The sequence below is a fragment of the Taudactylus pleione genome, unplaced genomic scaffold (assembly GCF_031769625.1).
Source record: "Taudactylus pleione unplaced genomic scaffold, aTauple2 ptg000109l, whole genome shotgun sequence".
Taxonomy (NCBI): domain Eukaryota; kingdom Metazoa; phylum Chordata; class Amphibia; order Anura; family Myobatrachidae; genus Taudactylus; species Taudactylus pleione.
The window spans coordinates 3,413,430-3,438,856 of NW_028284511.1; the positions used below are offsets into that span (position 1 = coordinate 3,413,430).

Sequence of the window (25,427 nt, forward strand, 5' to 3'; positions counted from 1 at the left end):
CATTTAAATCATATAAGTACTGTACATAATCTTGAAGAAACCGGATTCTGAGACCTCATTGCTGATGTACTAGGCTGCTTACCCATTATAATAGTTTTACCTGAATAGAAATACTTTATCTGCACTAGATATGGCTATGAGTAGTAAAATACTGTCTGCATACGAAAGTTCAATATTCTTTCTTATTTACATTTTTTCACAGGGGAAGCTTTGTGGATTGTGTGGAAATTATGATGGAAATAGGAATAATGATTTCACTACCCGAAGCAATGCAATTGTCGGAAACACTGAGGAATTTGGAAATAGCTGGAAGTTATCCTCCAATTGTCCAGATGCCACAATTAACAGGAATCCTTGTTCTTTAAATCCATACAGACTATCCTGGGCACAAAAGCAGTGCAGTATCATAAACAGTGATGTCTTCTCTGAATGCCACCCACATGTATGTATAATAGGTATCGTATTATGCATCAAAAAGCAGAGCGATGTTCTTCCTAATGATTCTAGAACATTTACAACAAGTATTCGAAGTATAATTTGTACACTGTCCCTGTCTTGTAGCTAACCTAGAGAGCATAACCTAACCACACATCTCCTTGCCAAGTCAGCAATAACAGTCACTCCCTCCCCACATGTAAATACCCTCCTCCTTAAAGCATAATAGTGGAGTGATGGAGTTTCTTGATTTGCCGCGAACAGTAGCTATTCAAAAATTCCATAGTAAGAATTTTACAAGAGATTAGGATATGTGCAAAAATAAAAACAAGGGGTGCTATACCTAGTGCATTACAAATGATACATCAAATATTAATACAACTACATTTGTGTGTCTGCATACCACAGAAAATTGATAACGCGTTTATCTGTAGATTAGTGTATTTTTTATTTCAAAGTGATGAATTTCTTGTTCTTATAGAAGTATAAATTCCTCCAAATAAAACAAATAAAACACAATAATATAATATGTTGCCAAAGATGAAAGGATAGTGAGGTAAATAATTAGACTTAATACCATATAAAAGCTTCACAGAGCTTAATGAAATTTATTTCCAGGCATTCCACCCTCACTTTTCAGACATGGACAAAACTTATACAGTAGATACCAAAACCTACACATAATCTACAGACAAATACAACTCACATTAGTCAATATATACAATACACAAAACAATAAACCTCTATTGAGCATATATATCTACACTAAAAACCACTTTGCTACTTGTGCATGATATGGCATGAATATTTGAAATCAATACAGAAGGTGAAATGCCCAGAGCTGTCCAATTAGAATATTGATCATGTGTCCACCATACAACAGTTAAATGTCATGTACTGACTTGCCAGCCGAATATTGAAAAAACGCTGTACCTATCCGTTGTACAGGTCAGGTAATATAGCGTTGCAGTGAGCAAAATAAGATGCCAATTTCTCCAGTAAAATAGGTTAATGCTACAGCAAGTATGGCTAGGCACAAACAATCATACCGTCTCCCTTGGCTCCTGCTGTGCTGATATGTTATACTCAGCTGTCCTTAATACAGACCAAGTGGTGCAGCACCGCTGTATTTAATGGGAGCTGGTTTCTCCAGTTAAAGTGAGCGGGTGTTGAAGCAGGGGTATTTGGAATCAGTAGCCCCTCAATCTTCCCTCATCTCTGCTCACTTGACAGTACCGCCCAGCTAAAATAACAATGGCGATGCCTCTCTGCAGTGATGCCACGGAGAACAAATAGCGGCTGCAAACAAACCAGCTGGCGGTTCCACTGGAGATTGTCCACAAGTAGGAAATGCTGTGTAGTAAGGGGGAATCCGCTGACGCGTTTTGCCCCTTTCAATGGGGGCTTTTTCAAAGAGTGTGAAAAAGTCCCCATTGAAAGGGGTGAAACACATCAGCGGATTCCCCCTTACTACACAGCATTTCCTATTTGTGGACAATCTCCAGTGGAACCGCCAGCTGGTTTGTTTGCAGCCACTATTTGTTCTCCGTGGCATTACTGCAGAGAGGCATCGGCATTGTTATTTTAGCTGGGCGGTACTGTCAAGTGAGCAGAGATGAGGGGAGATTGAGGGACTACTGATTCCAAATACCCCTGCTTCAACACCCGCTCACTTTAACTGGAGAAACCAGTTTACCCAAAATTTACAAAGAACATATACACATATTAATAAACCAGATACATATGTAAATAAGACAAGCAGGTACATTTCATATTTGAAATGAAAGAAACATGGTCTTCCAACAGTAAAATAGTCATGTAAGGCTACTGTCAAATTCGAATATAAATTGCACCTCACCTTCTTTCATACTATAGGATAAAGTAAATAAACTATCAAAAATCAAAACCACAAGAAGAAGGTAAATTCAGGAGCACAAGGAAGTTTTATAAACACAGGTTTAGAAAAAAAAATATCTTATTTAAACATTTTAAACCATTTTTTTAATGTGGCTAGCAACCATTATATGATTGTTAAATACTGTACACTTTGTACCCACAGCAGTGGAGCTGACCAATCTCTGCTACTGCCCAAACCAGCAATGAGTTTTTCCATGAGCCCGGCTATTTTGAGAAACATCAAACTGGTCTAGAGGAAAACTCATTGCTTGTTTTTGCAGACAGCAGCCGTGAGCCCCTTGGTGCCCAGGGACCCTAGTGCATCGCAATGGCTGCACAGACAGTAGTTCCACCCTAGGAGTGCACTATCAATAAAGGGTACTTCCACCTAGAAAATCTAGACATAATGACACATACTGTATATGTTCATCACCATGGAGTGCTTAGTGTAGTTTCTCAATGTCCTGTTGGTAGAGAGCTGTATTTGTTCATCAGAAGGTTAGACATGAAGCCTCATGGAAAGCACTGAAAGCAGGGGAAATTGAAGGATATGTCAGTGCTCTGCCTGCACAATTCTGCAGGAGGTAAAAAACTATCTCTGTACAGTAGTTTTAAGTAAAAGTTACTGGGACTGATTCAGAGATGGATGCATTGTTGATGGTGGATTCAATGGATTGATTATTTGCCACTGCACATGCATTAGAGCTGCACAGTGCGAGTATGGCTTTGGATTAGCAATGGCGGAGCAGAGAGGATTTATTTGCAAATTGAGTGTCAGGTAGTCAGAATTTGGGGGACATAAAGAAGGGGTTAAAATGCTGGGGTGTCTGGATCATTTTCTCGGCATGCTCTAGTGAGGCTCTGTAAATTTGTTTGCAGCTATGGAGGCCCTGGTGTTGTAGGAGTACCTCTTTGTCTGAGACAGCATAGGCTTACTCGGAGGTTAAATGTTCTCACTTTTGTATGCGAGCGATAGATATCAGACACTGGAGGTAGACATTTCAGTGCACAAGACAGCGGCTGAGACATTGGTATATTTTTGGAATCTGCTGCCTACAAATTTGCAGGCCCACTGTCCAAATATATATATTTTTTTAAGAAACTTTGCAATAGTAAGGCCTGTTCAGGACTTCAAATCCTTATCTGGCATTTGCCATTAAATGGCAACCTTCTAGTATCTACAACAAGTACGACAGTTCTGCCCAAGCTGGCAGCATGAAGCAACACGTAGCCAGTACAAAGGATCACAACACAATGAATCACAATGTTTTCCCTCAGGAAAAGAATGCCCATCAAGTTTTTCCATGGTTGTATTGCAGTTAGAGGGGTAAACATCTGCTTCATCTAAATGAGGTGAATAAAATGATATTAATTTGATTGGAAAGACACTGCCAATGAAATTATATCCCACACATTGTGCCATAAAACATATTTCGAAGATGCTAAATTTGTACAGGTTTCCAGTTGTGCCAGCTTTGCTTGGACCCAGATTGATTCTGTCTTAGCCTCTCTTGTAGATGAAAATGCAAGATGAACCCACTGACTGGACTCAGAGAAAAGCACAATATAAAACAGCAGACACAACTGTACCATTGCTAATTTTTCTGTACAGCTGTGAAGGAAGGTAATTTAGTCTGCTCCCTGGAATTTTTGTGAGTCTCTCGATTTGCCCTCCTTAATGCTATCTACAGAGTAGATATGTCCAAAGGCCATATATTTCATTATATGCCATGACCAGGTGTTTTGGCAGTTATCCAAGGCTGGTCTTGCAGACATCAGGTCAAGTCTTTAGATTTCTTCAACTTATTAGACACCGACCTCTTTGGGCAGCAGTTGTTTTGAAGAGGTTAAAACTTATTAGAAAGCCCATACATTATTTTCAGACTCTTAAAAGGCTCAAAAGCTGGGGGTCCAGTCCAAGATTATCAGGGCTCTGAAATATTCCCTGGGCTGTCTCTTTCTTTTCATGTGCAGCTACTTGCTTGTTAGGAAGGGGTAGGCTCTCCTGACCTTATTCTATTGGCTGCTGTGTATTTAAATTACTTCTAGTCTGTTTCTTTTGTACTGGGGGTAGTTCCTGCTTATTCACTTAATTAACCAGCATTTCTTAGTACTGCTCTTTTTTTGCTGACCTGGAATGTCTTTTAGATTAGACTGCTGCCCTGACATTGGCATGTTTCTTCATTTCCCTTGTATTCTGGCTGCCCTGACCTGGGATTCTCTCCTGACCTAATCTTGTCTGCTGCCAACCCTAACTTAAGCCTGTTACCTGAATTTGATGCTGTCCTGCTGTGCTTATCCCACTAGTACGGCACCAGGTGAATCCATTCTAACAGCATGTTGACCTCCTTCAATTCTCCATCAATTTCTAATCCACTGGCAATACACTGAAGTAATAAGCCTTTAAAATTTGGAGTTGTAGACACAGGGCATGCAGCAGAATCCTTGCCACGTCATTGGCCTTACAATTGTGCTATTGATATGGTGCATGGAGTCCGGTCCTAAATTAAAAGTTGTGGAAGATTACATCATGGAAAATCTGAATAAAGAATTTATTAAACTATCTGGCTCTAAATAAAATTATGACAAAAAACTATACCACTTTTTATAATTCCTGAATTGTTTGATCAACTAAGGGGGGCTACCTTCTTCACCAAGATTGATCTAAGGGGATCCTACAGGACAACCTGATCTAAATATGTGAGAGCAATGAATAAAAGACCACATTCAGTGCTCATACAGACAGTTACTGTATTAATACCTTGTCTTGACTTTTGGCTTGACTAATGCACCTGACATACTTCAAGACCTATTAAATTATGTTCTTAGGTATTTATTGGGAAATGTGTTGTTGTATATCTGGATATCATTATTTATCCTTTGTTTCTGACATGGCATTAAAATCAAGACTGTTAAATTCTGCAGAAATTGCAGGAAAATTAACTGTTGAAAAATGTGAGTTTGAGGTTTCTTATACAGGTAGTAAGTTTCCTTCCATGGGACAAGTTATATCTGTTCAAGGCTGTGCAACGGATGCTTTCAAGGTTCAAGTTATTTCAAACCGGGTAACACCCATTAATTTGTAAGCCCTTCAAAGTTTAATCAGCTTCAACATTTAAAATCTGTGAGTATCTGCTCATTCAGTATAATTGCTTCTCTGCTCTCAGATTTAACTAGAAAAGAGGCATCCACCTAATTTGTCTGAAGAGGCACCAGTCCTCTGTCATGCTTACTTAGATCTGCTCTTTGTGATTGAAGTGACACCTCTGATAGCTACTCTGTAGAAAAGAGAATCTGATGAAAATGAATTACATTTCTGTGCCTTTTTTTCACTAAAGTTCTTCTATGCAGGGATGGACTATAATGTGGGACACAAAGAACCTTTAGCTATTAGGTGGTCCTTTGAGGAATGGAGAAACTGGCTGAAGGAAGCAAAGTGTAGAGTTTTTCACTGACCACATTAATATTCTGTACATTGAGACTGCAAAGGTTCAAAAATACACTAAGGCAGGGGTGGAGAACCAATTTTCTGCAGAGAGCCATTTTGATATATATATAACATTATTTGAGGGCCTGGTGCAGGCCACACCCCCTCCGTTTGATGTCACATGGGGCGGGGCCACAATCACCAGTGATTATTGCAATACCAGGATGCTCTGGGGAGCTGTAAGGGCAGTGGTGTGACCGTCTGAAGCATCCTAAACACATTCCAGGTGGCACTGCTGCATAGATTCTGGCTGCAGGGAGCCATACTAGGTACACTGATAGCCAGTTGAGACTAGCAGAAAAAAGCTATGAAGGCCAGATCAAATTATTCCAGGGGCCTTATATGGCCCCCGGGCCTGAGCTTCCCCATCCCTGCACTAAGGGGATGATTCTGATGTGGACGCAGATGCGGCTGCATCTTTTGCACTACTGCATCTTTAGATACAGTCATCCTCTGCGACATGCCTGTGATATGACTGCATCTGGCTAGCCACCCCCATGTTACCTCCCAAGAACAACCATTAAAATCTCCAGCTATTGTGTCCAAAATTGTTCTGTGTCTCCATGTGGTAACTATCAGAATGCATGAGCAGACTTACATTGGCCAACTGCGGCAGCATGAACACTGCATCCACAACAGAATCAAGCCCTAAATCTGAAAGAAGCTTAGTGGTAACCTTTAGGACAATGTCTAAAAATGTCTAAAAATCTTAAAGCAGATGCCAGTCTTACAAAAGCCATCCTGATCTTCCTCTTCATAGTCTACTTATTCTGTGTAATAAAAATATGGCAGGACTTACTTGGAACTTATCTTTCCTGTTTAGGCAGCTCAAAACCAAGCCCCTGCAGAAGTTCTTTTTAATTTGCTTGGCCCACTTTCATCCTCTTTCCCTTTCCCTTTTTAAGAGGATTGAGTAATGGTAGAAGCAGCAGTTATCACCATTGCAGCAATCTTTCACTGCACACTGCCATCACAGCTCTTCTGGCTTCAGGAACAATCACCATACAAACAGTGGACAGTGGGCCTGATTCAGAGCCGCTCGTAAGCGGCCGCTCGTTCGCTCCGAGCGATGTTTGCCCAACTGCGCATGCGTACGGATCATAATTCGCATACGCGAACCAGTCAGTGCGGCCGAAAATCGTTTGTTCGTTAAATAGCGAATGCCTGCTATTTTGAGTGACAGAATGAGGCGTATGTGGGTGGTAACAGGGGAAGGTGCTTGAAAACGGGGAGTGGAGATCTGAAAGCAGGCGTGCTTAAAGGTAAAAACGGGCATTTTAAGGGTGTGCATAATTAATACAGCAGCGTCATTGACCACGTCACTGGGTTATTTTATAGCCAGAACTGCTCGCAAGATTGTGGTAGCAAAAACCAACCACAGGAATAGCGAGCAGTTCATATGCTGGTCGATGTACTCGATTAATCTAATAAATAGCGGACATGACATAGGATGCGAGCGGCCAGGGGGCGTATCTTTTCAAAAAATGACCGCAAGTTTTGTTCGCTCATTCAGACATAGAGGCGTGAACAGACAGCAAAGAGCGAACGGTTCATTTGAATAGCCACCCCTATTTTCTGGACGAACGACCGCAAATAGCGTCCAGCTCTGAATCAGGCCCAGTGTTTTCTCAATCACCTGGACAGCCTCTCTTCCCAAGTGCAATTACTTGTCATAAGGAAAGCATTGGATCTCCAGACCACATTCTATTATATCCTGTGGATTCAGGGCTTCATTCAGAGCCGCTCGTAAGCGGCTGCTCGTTCGTTCCGAGTGATGTTCGCACATCTGCGCATGCATACGGATTGTAATACGCATGCGCGAACCAGTCAGTGCGGCCGAAAATAATGTGCTCGCTAAATAGCGAATGCCTGCTATTTTGAGTGACAGGAGGAGGCGTATGTGGGTGGTAACAGGGGAAGGTGCTTGAAAACGGGTGGTGGAGATCTGAACGCAGGCGTGCCTAAAGGTCAAAACGAGCATTTTAAGGGTGTGCATAATTAATAAAGCAGCGTCATCGACCACGTCACTTGGTTGTTTCATAGTGAGAACTGCTCACATGATTGTGGTAGGAAAAACCAACCACAAAAATAGCGAGCAGCTCATACGCCATTCGATGTACTCGATTAATCTAATAAATAGCGGACATGACGTATGATGTGAGCGGGCAGGGGGCGTTTTTTTCAAAATTACGTCCGCATGTTTTGTTAGCTCGTTCAGACATAGAGGCGTGAACAGACCGCAAAGAGCGAATGGTTAATTTAAATAGCCACCCCCTTTTTCTGAACGAGCGAGCGCAAATAGCGTCCGGCTCTGAATCAGACCCTCAATTACCTCTGGTAATATACTGGTTCCTGTTAACTATTTGCTGCAACTGTATTTCTGAGTGCTGACTCAAAATATCTTTTTTATTTTACTGCTCTGTCCTGTCCTGAAGTTGGCATATTTCTCCATCTTGGATGTTATCATAATTTCCTATCTTGTACCAACCCTGATGATGTTGACAATGACGAAACATGTTGGGTGTTCGAAATTTGTGTCCGCAATACTGTACAGCCACATTGGCGATTTGTATTGTCAAATGTTTTTCTATGAAAACATTGTTTTGATTCACTTTGTAATATTTTTATTATATGTCAAAATATGTCCCTATTGGGTACATTTGAATTAATGATATATCAACATTCATGAGACTAAAACATCACTAGTACATTGTAAATTAGATCACATATGCTACACACTAAGTGGTAGCCATCACACTGTGTCTACCAAAGCGCCCCTTTGATTCAAATTAGGTTTTTACATTGTTAGACAGTACTCTTCATGGTGGATTTTTTTCAAGAGTTGCAGCTAAGATTCAAGTTATAAGAATACTTTTGGCTGATAATATTTAAATATTATAATCAAAGCACAGGAAAAGTGATCATCTTGTGTAATAAAATCATATACAGTCAGGTCCATAAATATTGGGACGTTGACAGAATTTTCATATTTTGTCCTCTATTCACCACCACAATGGCTTTGAAATGAAACAAACAAGATGTGCTTTAACTGTAGACTTTCAGATTTAATTTGAGGGTAATTACATCCAAATCAGGTGAACGGTGTAGGAATTACAACGGTTTCTATATGTGCCTCCCACTTTTTAAAGGGGCAAAAGTAATGGGACAAACTAAACAATCCTAAATCTAACTTTCACTTTTTAATACTTTGTTGCAAATCCTTTGCAGGCAATTACAGCCTGAAGTCTGGAACGCATAGACATCACCAGACGCTGGGTTTCATCCCTGGTGCTGCTCTGCCAGGCCTCTACTGCAAATGTCTTCAGTTCCTGCTTGTTCTTGGGGCATTTTCCCTTCAGTTTTGTCTTCATCAAGTGAAATGCATGCTCAATCGGATTCAGGTCAGGGGATTGACTTGGCCATTGCATAACATTCCACTTTTTAGCCTTAAAAAACTCTTGGGTTGCTTTTACAGTATGCTTTGGGTCATTGTCCATCTGCACTGTGAAGCGCTGTCCAATGAGTTCTGAAGCATTTGACTGAATATGAGCATATAATATTGGCCACAACACTTCAGAATTCATTCTGCTGCTTTTGTCAGCAGTCACATCATCAATAAATACAAGGGAACAAGTTCCATTGGCAGCCATACATGCCCACACCATGACACTACCACCACCATGCTTCACTGATGAGGTGGTATGTTTTGGATCATGAGCAGTTCCTTTCCTTCTCCATACTCTTCTCTTCCTATCACTCTGGTACAAGTTGATCTTTGTCTCATCTGTCAATAGGATGTTGTTCCAGAACTGTAATGGCTTTTTTAGATGTTGTTTGGCAAACTCTAATCTGGTCTTCCTGTTTTTGTGGATCACCAATGGTTTGCATCTTGTGGTGAACCCTCTATATTCACTCTTGTGAAGTCTTCTCTTGATTGTTGACTTTGACACATATACATCTACCTCCTGGAGAGTGTTCTTGATTTGGCCAACTGTTGTGAAGGGGTTTTTCTTCACCAGGTAAATAATTATTTTGTCATCCACCACAGTTGTTTTTCGTGGTCTTCCGGGTCTTTTGGTGTTGCTGAGCTCTCCGGTAAGTTCTTTCTTTTTAAGAATGTTCCAAACAGTTGAATTGGCCACACCTAATGTTTTTGCAATCTCTCTGATGGGTTTGTTTTCATTTTTCAGCCTAATGATGGCTTGCTTCACTGATAGTGACAGCTCTTTGGATCTCATATTGAGAGTTGACAGCAACTGATTCCAAATGCAAATGTCACACCTAGAATCAACTCCAGACCTTTTACCTGCTTAATTGATAATGAAATAACGAGGTAATAGCCCACATCTGTCCATTAAATAGCTTTTGAGTTGATAGTCCCATTACTTTTGGCCCCTTAAAAAGTGGGAGGCACATATTGAAACTGTTGTAATTCCCACACCGTTCATCCGACTTGGATGTAATTACCCTCAAATTAAATCTGAAAGTCTGCAGTTAAAGCACATCTTGTTTGTTTCATTTCAAAACCATTGTGGTGGTGAATAGAGGCCAAAATATGAAAATGCTGTCAAAGTCCCAATATTTATGCACCTGACTGTATATATATATATATATATATTTATATATATATATATATATATATACACATATATAATTCACAATCGACAATAAATTATTCAGACCTGCTTTGGAGATATAATGTATCTCTGCACACTATTTTCTTTGTACTCTTTTAGGAATAGTATAAGTCCAATAAAAAATCTTGAAAGTGAATATAAGGGATTGTCATGAGAAAAATAACTAATGGAGCCCTTGTATAAGAAAGTCTCACACATTTGTACAGATTATAGCTAAAAAATCCAGTTGGCTTCTGAGTTCAGTGTACAGTACACACAAGTTTCCCATTGATTGGGGTGTCCCAGGATGGTGTAATAGGATATTCACAGCTGACAATTATCATGGTCCATTGCGACTAATGATAATAGCCATCCCTGTTTAAACTGATGCATTTATTTGCAATGCAAGCAATTTCATCAGATGATCTTATGCTGTTCTTAAAAGAGTGCCCTGAATGCTATTAAATACTCTTGCCATCATTATTGTAATACACACACTGATACAGTTATACCTATATTCCAACCCTTATTCCACTGTTATCCCTTCTTGCTCCTCCATCTTGCACCTATTCACAGACATTTTCCACATTTATCCACCCAAATTTCACCTGCACTTTCTACTTATCTTTTGTATTTCCAATGATCACCCCTCTAATAATTTTATCACTCAGTTGTCTTGGAGATATTTTATTCATGAGTTGCATTGATAAACAGTCTATCTATGGCTGTGATAAGTGAGTATAGAAAATCATCCTTATCACTGCATATACATAAATAGGCTGATAAATTAGTATATTGTATTTGATGAGTATGCTGCTCATTACACAATTGTTCAAGTGAAAAGTGATGCTTTTCTCATTAGTCACAATAGGATAAGTTAGTACTGAGCAATTGAATGGTACTGTACATCTACAGGTTATATACAAGATATAATGCTATTTATTGGTGTAACCTTAATGATTGTACAGTACCACAATTTACTACATTTACTACAATTCCAGTCTTCTCAGTATATGCAATATATGCCGTCATTGCTCTGTTTTCTGTTGTCTCCATTTGTGAGTTCTGCTTTTCGATGCTGTGCTGTAGTATGAAAATGTCCTATTAACATCTTCTGCTCCATCTTTTGCTATTGTCACATGCCACTTACGTATCTGCACTAATTGACAGTAGATGCTGAGCAATACGTAGACAGGGACAAAAAAGATGAAGCAGGGAGGCTGGAACATTGGATCAGGAGGAGAATGATACACTGTACAGTACGGGTTGGGTACGGGATCCCACACTTAGGATCCCGGGAGTCAAAATCCCAATGTCGGCATCCCAACAAAGTTAGGATACTGACACCTGGTGGTAGGTATCCTAAGCCTCCCCATTACCATAACCCTCCCTCCCCGTGCCTAAACCTAAACTCCTCCCCTAGTGCCTAAATTTAACCTCCTTGCACCCTAAACCAACCCTTCCCCCTTACTGCCTAACCTTACCCCTCCCCCTAGTGCCTAATCATAACCCCTAACCCTAACTCTAAGCCTCCCCCTAACTCCGCTACTTACCTTTGGGATTCTGACAAGTGTCGGGATTCCAGAACCGGTATTGTAAGCACCAGCATCCCATTTGCTAGGATATTGACCGCATCCAGTACAGTACATGTTCATTAATCATTCAGGTTTTGTATATACAGTACACAGAAAAAAAGCATGAATATACTGCAAGAAATGCATTAAACAGGTCTAATAAAATTACACTTCACCTGCAGGTTGATCCATGCATGTACTATGAAGCTTGTGTTTCTGATGCATGTGCTTGTAACTCCGGAGGGGACTGTGAATGTTTCTGTACAGCCGTTGCTGCCTATGCCCAGGCTTGTGGAGAATACAGAGTCTGCATCCACTGGAGAGGTCCAGATATTTGTCGTAAGTAAAAAAACTTATAATACAATTACAATACATAGAGTACAGATGAGAGGTTCAGTTTCCCTGGAGGGGATTAGAATCGAATTAAGTCCCAATTCAGAATCACTTTGGGGTTCCAAAACAGTGTCCTAACTCGGGTCTTCTCGCAATTTGGACCTCGAATTTAAAAAAAGAGATCTTGCGTATAAGTCTCACTGTAGTGATTTCAGGTGCCATGAGGTGGTCAAATTGACTGGAAATGAATGTTATTGTTGCTAATAATTCTAAAGGAACAAAAACAGGTACAAATTAAATGATTATAGCTGTTTTTATAAATTTTCAAACAAATCCAAAACCAAATCTGAAAAAAAAACACTTGAGGATGGTTTTGCCAAAACCAAAACACAATTATGATTTAGAACCAAAACCAAAACATGGGTGTCTGCACTAGAGATGAGCGTGTTCAGAACTCAGAGATCTGAACCCACCCGAATTTCTGGGATCCAGGGCGATCTGAGCGATGCTCGGATCTCCCTGCCTGCCCCAGATCCCACACCTTGTGACCCCGCTGTTGGGTCATGAGATTTTGTTTTGACCGGGCTTAATGCTGATTGGCTGAGAGACCCATCTGTCACGGCTCTCAGCCAATCAGCGTTAATCCCATTGAAAATGTCCTAGGAGAGAGAAAAAGACGGCGCCTGCCATCCCCCGCTGCCTGCCACCACCGGCACCCCCCGCTGTGGACACCACCGGCACCCCCACTGGCAGCATCCCCCGCTGCTAACACCATAGCTGCCAACACTCCTGCACTGCTGCCACATGTACTGAGGACACCGTCAGCGACCCCCACACTGCCGACACTGAGAACACCACCAGCAGCCCTGCACTGTCAGCAGACATGCACTGAGGGCACCGCTGGCACCCCCGCTCTGCCGACACCACCAGCACCCTGCATTGGCAACACTCTTGCACTGCCAGCAAACCTGCACTGAGTACACCGCTGGCACCCCTGCTCTGCCGACACAGCCAGTAAACCTGCACTAAAGACACCCCCGCACTGCCATTCCATGTACTAAGGACACCACCAACAACCCCCACACTGCCGACACAGACAGCAGACCTGCACTGAAGACACTGCTGCACCCCCGCACTGCCGACAGGTCCAGCAAACCTGCACTAAAGACACCACTAAAGACACCACTGGCACCCGCGCACTGCCGACACAGCCTGCAAACCTGCACTAAAGGCACCACTTGCACCCTGCACTGCCGACATCACCAGTATCCCCACTGGCAGCATCCCCCGCTGCCAACACCACAGCTGCCGACACTCCTGAACTGCTGCCCCATGTACTGAGGACACCGTCAGCGACCCCCACACTGCCGACACTGAGCATCCCTGCCTGCCCCACACTGTCAGCAGACATGCACTGAGGACACCGCTGGCACCCTCGCTCTGCCGACACCACCGGCACCCTGCATTGGCAACACCCTTGCACTGCCAGCAAACCTGCACTGAGGACACCGCTGGCACCCCCGCTCTGCCGACAAAGCCAGTAAACCTGCACTAAAGACAACGCTGGCACCCCCGCACTACCATTCCATGTACTAAGGACACCACCAGCAACCCCCGCACTGCCGACACAGCCAGCAAACCTGCACTAAAGACACCATTGGCACCCCGGCACTGCCGACACAACAAGCAAACCTGCACTAAAGACACCGCTGGCACCCCCGCACTGCCGACACAGCCAGCAAACCTGCACTAAATGCACTGCTGGCACCTCGCACTGCCGACATCACCAGTACCATTAACTGAAGACACTGCCAGCACCGCAGCACTGCCATTCCATGTACTGAGGACACCATCAGCAACCCCGCTCTGCCGACACTGCTCTCACAGTAAGTGCACTATTGGTGTATCCAACCCACACTGTATAACACACTGTATCCATGTTGGAAATTAGAAACTGAACTGCCACATGTTAGTGCCGCCCACTGTGTCACTTATCTTAGTCAGCCAGCTAGCTGGATGCAACCTTGTGTCCTTAACTAGATGAAGCAAATAATATTGTGAGGTGGTCAAAATTGATTGGAAATTACTGGAAATAAATGTTATTGAGGTTAGTTATACTGTAGGAACAAAAACAGGCCCATTTTATGTGACTTTAGCTTTTTTTATGGTTTTTTAAGAAAAAAATCCAGTTCCAAAACCAAAACATGAAAACAAAACACCAAGGAAAAAAATCCAAAACCAGATTCAGATCCAAAACCAGGGGAGATCCAGATCCAAAACCAAAACACGAGGGTTGGTGCACATCTCTAGTCTGCACACATCTCTAGTAAAAAGAATGTACTGCATTAGATAGATGCAACATTAGCCAATTGTAGTGGAGTAGTTAACAGCCTGCAAAAAACACAGGGTTTGTCAAAATAAACATTGCTGGATTATATTATTTTATATTTGTATGGTTGAATTAAAGTGGTCTTCTGCATTTTTGCAATAGACAACAACAATACATTAATGGTATTCTGTGTGCATTACGCGGTAGACCTGTTACACTTGTAATTAGAATTTTTTTTCATTTTGTTTCTGATGCTCTAAACACATTCACCCCAAGTCCCCTGTTCTCTTTGACATCTCTTGCAAATACCCCCTTCCTCAGCCCCTCCACCACTAGCAGTATCACTTCCAGGGCCAGCTCCAGGGCTAATAGCACCCTGTGCCGGCCGAGCTCTCTGCGCTCCTCCATCAAAGCTTGGAGAGAGATAAAGTGGAGAGAGATAATGTTCTGTGTGGCATGCTATTCCCAATGATGTCACATCTCACAATTTTTAGCAAACTGTCCATGCCCTACAGCGAATGTTTCTGAGTCATACACACCTCAAATGTTTTTCACCAAAAGCTAGATGGATGTTACTGTGAGGCAATGCAGTGTTGTTTGTGCCCAAAACATAGAAAGACAAAAGCAAAATTTTACTTGGATTTCAGCTTGTCTGTCTATGACAGCCAGTATAACCAATGAATTATTCTAATAATTAGAGATAATTGGAATCCAGATATTCCATTTTTAACAATTCGCCTTTTCACAGTTTTCAGTTCCCAACATTTTTTCAAACTGAGGGCCTAATTTATCAACATGTTTTATAATTCACAATGAGTGATAAATCTTGTTGCATATGATAATTAGTGCTCCAGCCAATCAGTTCCCAACTGTCATTTTTCAAACAGATGATAGTTAGGAGCTGATTGGCTGGAGTACCGTTATCATACACAACGAGTAAGGCCCAGAAATGTCTTTCAACCCATATAACTTCTCCTTTTTATTAAAAATAATAACAATCTCATTCTGCAAACCTATTCTTGGTCCACAAACCCAGACACATACTACATCTAGCATTAAATACCCATAATTTACCCAAATTGCATTTAAAACAATGTGATGTGACCAAACAGGAGTTTGCACCTGCTGTTCTATATGTTATAAATGATCTCCTAACACACTGATTTAGAACTAAATTGGAACCAGACCAGTTCTTACAATCTGGGCTGGTTACCTTTAATGCAGGGTTAGAAAGAGTTTATTTCCCTGTACAAAGCAGAAAACAACATCATATTAGTTACAGTAGGCCTATGGAACTATTTCCCCTAGTCAGTTTGACAACCAAATTCCCCCAGTTACATTGGGTCTTGAAGCTTGTAGCTAGAAAGTAAGTTACAGTAAGTGGTAGTGCAGCAACCCAGAAAGGTTGATAATATTGAATTTTAGTAACTGTTAATTATAATTGCCCAGAATGAAGTTAGTGTTAGGAAATTTGCACCTAAAATCGGATTAATATTTCCCTGTAAAATGTAATGTAATTTGCATATACAACAGGTCACAATAAACTCAATATTTGGTGCACAGTGGGCAGGGTTAATATTTACTTCCTATCTATTTCATGACAATACTTTCCAAGGACAAAAGTGGTGATCAGTCCCTTCAAATCTTATCTATCTCACCAAAAGTGGAATGGTTTGGAGGTATGTAAATAATATAGTGTCTAAGGCATATCTAGTGCCGGTGATGATGCCAGCACCAAGAATACAAACAGGCTTTAGCTGCATGTAGAAATCAGACAAGGCAATGCAGCCAAGCACGGGCTTCTGAAACTTGTGTCTCCTGCACTGACACACCATAGTCCACTGATTCAGAGTTGCCCCATAATGTGTAAGTCAGCCACTTACAATATGCTGCCACATTGCGTGCTGGGAAATAGACCTTTATTAACAGTTGAACATATCTATGCATCCGCACTGCCCCTCTTAATCTTTTTATGAAATTATTGCATTCATCATCATGTTCAGATGTTCAGATCAGACTTGCATATCTTATACATGATGTAGGAAATCTGTCTGAAATCAAATTCGTTTTGTTAGAGATGACTCCTGTGTTTTGGATTTGGTTTTGGATCTGGATTCATCTTAGTGTTTTGGTTTTGCAAAACCACCCTCGTGTTTTGGTTTTGGATCTGTATTTTTTTTTAAAATAAATAAGTTTTCAAAAACAGCTAAAATCATGTAATTTATGCAATCCCAAAACCCAAAATTCAGATTTAAAATCTGAATTCCAAACCACAAAAAGATCTGAACAGCGACTCGGATTTACCCAGATCTCTTCAGGAGATCAGAAACGTGACTCAGATATACCCAGATTTACAGGTGAATTCGGGTCTCTGGAGAACCAATCCGAACATCTCTAGTTTTTTTTTTTACACACACTAAACTCTGAATACATTGCAATTCATTCTTAGCCTTCATGCAAACACCCTGATTGACTCTGAGTTACACCCGTTTAGCTGTAAGTGAAGTGTGGGTGAGATGTGTGGCTGAGATGTGTACGTGTGAGTGGGCCTGGCTTCTAAGCATAAGCAGTTGCTAAAAATCGTTAAGATCAGTCCACAAAATGGACTGGTGTTCAACTGGAAGGGATACAATTCTTATAATTTGCAGTGTGTATATCGTGACAATAAGTATTCTCTTTTTTATTGAAATGTATTAATCTGAATTGCACGGTCTCTGATCTCTCCTGTATTCTATCTTATTACATTGTAGGGTTACTCAATTCTGCCCTCAAACATGCAGAAACACAATTTTTTATAGTGAAAATCAATGCAGTATGATAAATGTTATGGGCCATATTCAAGTAGGTGCGAAAAGTGTGGGCTTTTCGCATGCTGGACTTTTCGCGCCACATCGGAGGTTTGACAGGGGATAAAGTATCGGCGCGTGCCCGCTTATCCCCGAATTCAATTCAGAATCAGGACCTGGCGGAAAGGTAAGTGGCAAAAAGTCCTGTAAATTTTTGGGAATTCATCCTAGAACCCCGCTAAAGATGTCCTGATATGGGGTATCAGTATGGGTACCAGGGCTGCCATCAAAAAAGGCAGGGCCCCCACCCCTTCTCCCTCAGTCCCATCAACTGTTTCCATTGTCTGAAATGGACAACACATCCATCAAAATGGCCCGGCCAGGGTCTGGGAGAAAAGAGAGAGAGGCACAGACACAGACAAACACACAGACACACACACTTAACTTACCTATCTCGCTCCTTCTGTCTCAGCCTTTATGCTCCGGATACCGACTCATCACACTACCCGCCCATCATGGCTCCTCTCATTTAGCAGCGCAGCGTGACGTCATGACATCACGCCGTGCTTGCTTCAGTTTAAAAAAAAAACTTTATTGGGGGCAAGGTAGGCTGCATGGCGGCACGGCTGGGGCTGGGTGAGAAGTGATTCACAGTGAAGCACTTACTCACTTGCTGTATTGTGCAGATGGGGGGGAGGCCCAGCCGGAGGGATAGAGGTGGGCTCTTGCGCAGGCAGCTGCAGGCCTGCAGCATACTGGTAGGAGCGGCCGGGACCCCTACACCGGGCCTTTCTCTGCAGGGGGGCTAGTGGCAGGCGGGCGCTCGGGCAGCAGCAGATGCCAGGTGGGCCTCCTGAGTGTTCAGGCCTGGGACTCGAGTCCCAACAGTCCCCCCTGTTGGCGGCCTGATGGGTACCCCCAAGTTTGCCTGCTGAAGGTAATCAGGGTTTTTTAATAGCCGCGGCAGGTGCATAAATGTGCCTGTGAAGAAAGGGTGAAGAATAGCACTTATCTTTTTTTTTTTTTAAACTATGCCCATCAAATTTGGGGTACATGAAAATGGGTGTAAGCATATTTTTAAGTCCCTAAAGCCATTTTGAAAAATTCTTCAAAAATGCACCTGCCGCTAGCAGCTGCATTCTAGAAAACACCTGCCGCATACCTGGGAACCCCCCCAGGATCGATTTAACTAGTTGAGAAGTTTGTCCCCCAAAATTAAAGTACATTATTTGGGGTGTCCTAAGAAACTTGAAAAAAAAAATTGATACAGAATACTTTAAGTGGACATTACAAAGGCTGCATGCTATTTTTTTAAGCCTGCACCCCTAAACCCCAATTATGCACTTTTTTTCGCCATGTATAACATGGTGAAAACTTACCCTCGTTTTTTAACAAAGACTTTTCGCACCGGCAAAAAGTCTTTGAAATTGAATATGGGATAATTGAAACAGGCGAAAATTATGTCATCAGCCCGTTTTCGCCTCAAATTGAATATGGCCCTATGTATCCATTTATCTTAATGAGTCCTAATTATACACAAAAACAGCTATTTTCTAGCACACGCCATATAGATTGCACCAATCTTTCTTTATATTTGGTTCATTTTAAATAAATGAGTGGTGTTTTTTTCTTTGCCACTAGCTCTCTTCTGTGATTACTACAATGACAATGAAACTTGTGAATGGCACTACAGAGCTTGCGGTGTTCCATGCATAAAGACCTGCAGAAATCCCCTTGGGAAATGCCAGTATGAGATAAGAGGCTTAGAAGGTAAATACAATATATTACTGATTGTATTTAACTATAATTTACATGCTTATTATCTTCATCTCTTTGCTCCTAAAGCTAAAACAATCTATTATTATCCTTTAAACAGGATGTTACCCCAACTGTCCAAAGCAGAAGCCTTATTTTGATGAGGATGAAATGAAGTGTGTCGCAATATGTGGCTGCTATGATAAGGACAGAAAGCACTACCAGTTGGGGGCAAATGTTCCCAGTCATCAAAATTGCAGAGTTTGGTAAAATAACTTTTATTACAGCATTTCTGTACAATTAATGTTTGCATCTACTAAAACGTGCATGGTCAGACAGATGATTTTTTTTCTCTACACACTGTGCAACTGCCACTTGATATCTTGGTTGTATAAAACAATTGTGCTCCAGCTATATATATTTGCACAACCAGGACTTCACATTAAAACGTTCATGTTTGTTTCGGTATTTAAGTGCGCAGTTGATCTCAATGCTAGAAAACATTATGTAACATAGAATACAGGTTTGTTTGTGTGACATCCCGAATAGCAAAGTCCACTTTTTACTCTATTCATCCACAAAGGGGGTGAGTCAACTCTCTGCTACAGCATGTGCCACAAGATATAGAAAACAAATGATGAACTGTGCTAAATATCTATATATATATTGGTGAGAGTTGGCTTATCCAATTGGAATCAGATAGGGTGTAAATATAGCATGGATATCAACATGTAAAAGTGTAACACAATATATTACTCAATACATTACTTAATATACGGCTTGGTTGTAGTAATCAAAGACAATTTTAATTATATCTTAAAATAAAAATACATATTAAAAATCAATAGAATAAGATCAACAATAAATAAGTCCCATATAGGGAAGCTGCATATGAATGGTATCAATGATGGTAAATGGTAGATATAAGGTTGGTTCCATCAATGTCTCATAATAGAACATAGATTCTTTGGTAAATAATTAGATGACTGTTTGTGGAGTAAAAGTCACTGATAAAGTGATAACTCGGAATAATGTCCAGCTAATAATGTGTTTACCAGCCTCCAATGGATGGTCACGTCCTTGGATGGTTTTAGCAGAAATGCAGTCAGTGTGGTTCCAAAGGAAGAGATCTGCTGGAGTGGAGATATAGTTGCCATCCGGAGAAAGGATCAAAATATATCCAAATGTAGGACAGTCAATGTTGGGGAACGCCAAATGTGTTTCAATATGGAATCACACACACCTTCTTCAGTAGCAGTATCCCCTTGGTACAAGATGATGGCCTTATATACCTTGTGAGTTGCAGTGTCCCACAAGATATATTTACGATGTCCGGCAGAATACAATCTGCATATTATGATATGGAATTTACACTAATTTTCCAGCGCTAATAGGTAAAATTAGTGACAATGCCTCTCTGCAGATTATAATTGTATGTATACATTATAACCTGGGGCAGACCTGAGACAGTGTTCCAACTTAGAATGCAGAATATTAAAATGACTCTCAATATACCCCAGTTTTACCACTATCCCACACCTCATACTAGCCATCACTTCAGCACAAACACTGTTGCTTAAGGCCCAATGGTCATGATACAGTAGCCTGGACACTCATTTATTCCTCCACCTGGAACACTCAAAAGAAAACTTAAATTAATTAAGCTAGAATTCAAGATATCCATAGCATATTATCCTGATTATTATTATCCTGATTTAAAAGATTTTAAAAGGGAAATCTGGGTTGATATCACACAAATCAAATTGGCACTAGAGTGTCCAGGCTAAAAGAAGGAACATGCAGCATGGTGAGAGGTTCATTAAATAGCATGCGCATTATGGAGAAGGAACTTGTGAACCTGAAGATGAGTAAGAAAACCTTACAAAAGAAGTCTACACAAAAACTAAAGAATACAATATGTGTGTTGAACGTGGTTCTGAATAACTTTCAAGTGTATTTGCAGGAATTAATTACACACCTGATCCTCATAGATAAATCACACAGAAGGCTTGAATTCACCCAACATCTACAACAGGAAGCAATCCACTATCTTTGGAGGTTCTCAGGAATATTCAGCATAATGTCATACAAAAGGCTCTCCAACTCCTGGCTGAAGCTTACACCTTCTACAGAGTGTATGGTATCTCAGCATTCTCAGATTCAGAAATTACCTCCACAGTGGCTGTGTCACTCCATAGACTATGTCTAATATAAAACATAATATGAGTACTTGCTTTGTATATCCACATTTGTTGGATGTGCTTAAAAAATTGTTGCATGTATTTTTGTAACTGACTATCTTCATGACATCCACTATAATAGTCCTTTCAAAAGCCTTCACTACACTAATTTCTTAATGTGTGTCCCAGTCCACAAGGGGTCTATTAATCATTGGGGGCTAAGTAGCCCACAAAAAAATAAGTATACATCACTGGCGTCTCAGATCTGTCGCTTATATACAAATGACGCTACATTGAAAACATTGGTCAGACATTGGAAGCACCATCAAGATTATGAGCAACCATATGGTGTCTAAGACACCAGGGGCATTCCAACTGCAGCTAGATTTACAGTGGCTTACTAGAGCACATCCAAAAAATGGATGCGATGCTTCAGCATTTTTGTATTTACCCCCGTTACCTCCCTCAAATGGTCATTACCTGTCACTCACCTTGTGAATAAATACTCACTGCATCCGGCATCTCTAATCAATTGCTTCATGTGCACAGTGGCAAAACATTGCTCCACTACATCCACCTCTGAATCAGTCCCACAGTGATAGTATTTCACACATATAGGAAGAACAAGAATCAAGCTGAGTAATCATCTATATAATAAGCAAGAAAGTGTGTCTGTCTGTCCATCTGTTTGTCCTTTATGCATAGCCAGAGTTTTGGACCTAGCTCTACCAAAATTGGCATGGTGGTGTAGTTTAACCAGGATTAGGTTTTTGGCTAGGTTTGAACTTTTGCAGGGCCACACACTGTCACACAATCTATAAAAATTGGCATACTCTTAAATGACACAGTTTCCAGGGGTGACTCCAGTGGAAATTGGCAGTCTGCCAAAAACCTGTTAGAAAACTGCAAAAGTATCCTTTTAACTCCAGTTTGAGAAAACTTGATGAATCATGCAAGTTCATATTAAATCCAGAGCCTCTGTGTTTGCATTCAGTGTAGTAACTAGAACTTTGTGGACCACATAGCAAGATCTTAAAAGCCCCCCCAGAGGTAAAAAATCCACATACATGCTAACACACAGAGACCATTCATGTTATGCCACCCAGATCCCATTCAGGTTATGCCACCCAGATCCCATTCAGGTTATGCCACACAGATCCCATTCAGGTTATGCCACACAGTAGTATCCCTTTTACACATTATGCCATGCAATTGTTGTGCCCCTTATACATTATGCTACACAGTAATGCCCCTAACACTACACAGTAATGCCCCTTACACTTTATAACCTTTACAGATTGTGCCACATAGTAGTAATGCCCCATATAACACATTATTCCACACAATAGTATTGCCCGTTACACATTATTACCCTCCCAGCAACTCACCTCCCCATGTCCCTCCGGCAGCCTCTTGCCTTCCCCTATGTGCCATAAGCAGCCAGCAGGTGTGGATTTGGGGCCAGACCACAAGCTAATTACAGCTTGTGCACCGGTAGGCAGTGGCAGACATGGATAGACAGCACCGACACAATATGAATCTGGCACCTTTTGTGAGCCAATCGGAGTTCGTGGACAGGCAGCCAATCAGGAGCCACTGTGCCTCATGACCGGCAGCTCTATCTCTCCATCACTGTTTGTAAGGGCCAGCACCAAACCAACATCACTGACACCCAGCCCCTCTTGACAGCCCTGACTGGATCTGCCCACATTGTGTGCATGACTGGGTACAGGTGGAGTGGTGTGCCACAGAGGCAGCTCGGGCACCATAGCAGCCACACCCCTTGCACCCACAATAGTGGCACCACTGTTTTGCATGCGTGTTTGCAAATAGTGGTGTCTTTTTTAAGGATCAATGAAATGAAGTAATTAGCAAACAGTGGGGTCCTTTTTAAGGATCAACGAAATTAGGTCATAGGTGAGGAGAATGTGAACAAATTAAGGCTGCAGGTTTACTTCAGGCTCTAGTCTTCAACCTGGGCAATGCCGGGTATCCCAGCTGGTTGTAAATATAATAGCAGGCATGAACAACAGACAATGGGCCTGATTCAGAGATATGGCGATTTTTTTTTAATTGAGCAATTAACAGTAAACTGCGTATGCATATGCCTCATACTGCGCATGAGCCAAGCTCCACTAGCAATGCCATTTGCAGCACCTACCTTCACGCAGAGTGAGTGACAGTAAGGCACCATTAGTTGAAAGGGGAGTGGTGGCAAAAAAATAGGCATGTTGCGGACGTTTTCTGAAGGATGTCGCTGGTGTTTCATTTCAGGTTGAAATGCTGCATGGCCATAGTGTTACTTGAGCAGCAGATTATAAAAAGATCTGCGTATTGGTTGCAAATGTGTACTCAGTTGCTGTGCCTTTGCGATCATGCTGATGTGCGTCTCTATGCTGTTCTTGGAGGCTTATGTTTTTAGTATAATTTGGCCCATCCTAAGTGTGCACAATTGTAGCTGTGATTAGCAGATTGTAGAACTCTAAATCAGGCCCAATAATTGATAATTGCTGGGGTAAACACAATAGCTCATTATAGCTTAAGACTGAAGGTAAATGCTGGCAAAAGAGATTTCTATTAATATACTTAGTGAATAGCTTTTGAGATCCTGGCAAAAATGGTGAAAGCAATAATTACAATAGGCAGACAATACTGGAACACATATTCTAAAAATAGAAAGGTCACAGTTTACTGCAACCAGGAATTAAATCAACTAAACAATGTCAAGAAATCAGAAAGCAATATGATTTGATGACTGTGAATTAGACCATCTTAGAACCCTTCAGTGTGTGCAGTACTGCAGAGATGGTAGAACTTCCACATATTATAAGGAGCTGTAATATGGTAAGTCTACCTTAGAGATGAGTAGCAGTGGACTAGTAGAAGTCCAGTTTACAAACCCAATAATCTGTCAGTAACAGAAGTCATGGACATGATTGGCCTGCTTCCAAACACTCAGCAGGTCACTAATTGCTGGCCTTCCCAATCAGAATCATCATCAGAAACAAGCTGGACTCAGCCACAAGATAGGGATCACATAACAACTCCCTCAGGTGTTACCACTAACCTCCAGCACTGATGATTCATGCAGGGACTCACCTATCAGCCAACCACTGTACAAACCTGCTCAGTGCATTTCTTCAGTGCCTGAGTATCAAGTGTTTTCATCGATGATCCTGCTTTAGAACTATACATTTCAGTATAGTTTGCTCCCAGTGTTTCAACTCTGGTGTTCAGTCTCTTCAACAGCAGCACATCCATACCCACATTTTCATCAGTGGTGTTTCCAGGCAGAGTCCTCATACCAGCTAAGTTGCTTTCATGATGAGAACCAACTACGCTGGGCCATGACCTGTGTCACCATTGAGTAGCCCATATTCTCTTGCGGGTATTCCTTTTGAAGTCCAGTGAGTGTCTTAGATTCTGCACCAGTGTATTTGGTTGTGCCAATTTCAAATGTTTTCAATTCTAATTTATGGGTCTTATTCAGCTACGGATGGTATTGCATAGCTGCTTGCAAGCAGCTTTGCAAATCCATCTGTGCAGATATGGTAATGCAGCAGGAGGAATCACGCCTCATGCTGCATTATGTATCCAAGCTGTGTATTCCAATGCAGCATTGGATACTCTGCAGAACATCAGCCTGCTAAGGTGCCCCAAGGGGTCATGCAGCCAGCTGCCTCAGATGAGAGGAAGAAGCCAGGAAATCTTTGTCAGCCATTGGAGAGCCTGGCTTTTTCCCTACCCCCAATGGCGGTGATATGCCTCCATTTCGGGAAATGGAAGCCATCGCTGCCCCCACACAATCCACAAAGGGCAGCAGACTGTCAATCACTGACAGTCTGCTGCCAGTTTACGTGGGGTTCGGAGACTCATTCTGCATATGCGCAGAATGGGTCATATGCCTGTGCAGATTCCTGATCATCAGGAATCTGCGTTCAGCAGTGCACTAGTGTGCACCGTGAATAAGGCCCTATGGCCCTATGTGAATGTGTGTACTCTGATGCACTGACTGCCTGGTTTTCAACTCCAGGGT

General features: G+C 41.6%; 1 protein-coding gene across 1 annotated transcript in view; it reads left to right on the forward strand.

Annotated features, from left to right (window-relative positions):
• LOC148525217 (mucin-5B-like) overlaps positions 1 to 25,427 on the forward strand; it is a 239,013-nt gene that overhangs the window by 167,726 nt on the left and 45,860 nt on the right. The window contains exons 19-22 of the mRNA XM_088471027.1: positions 203 to 442; positions 12,191 to 12,347; positions 19,098 to 19,226; positions 19,333 to 19,477. Of these exons, the coding sequence (XP_088327153.1) occupies positions 203 to 442; positions 12,191 to 12,347; positions 19,098 to 19,226; positions 19,333 to 19,477 (671 nt within the window). The remainder of the gene's footprint in view (positions 1 to 202; positions 443 to 12,190; positions 12,348 to 19,097; positions 19,227 to 19,332; positions 19,478 to 25,427) is intronic.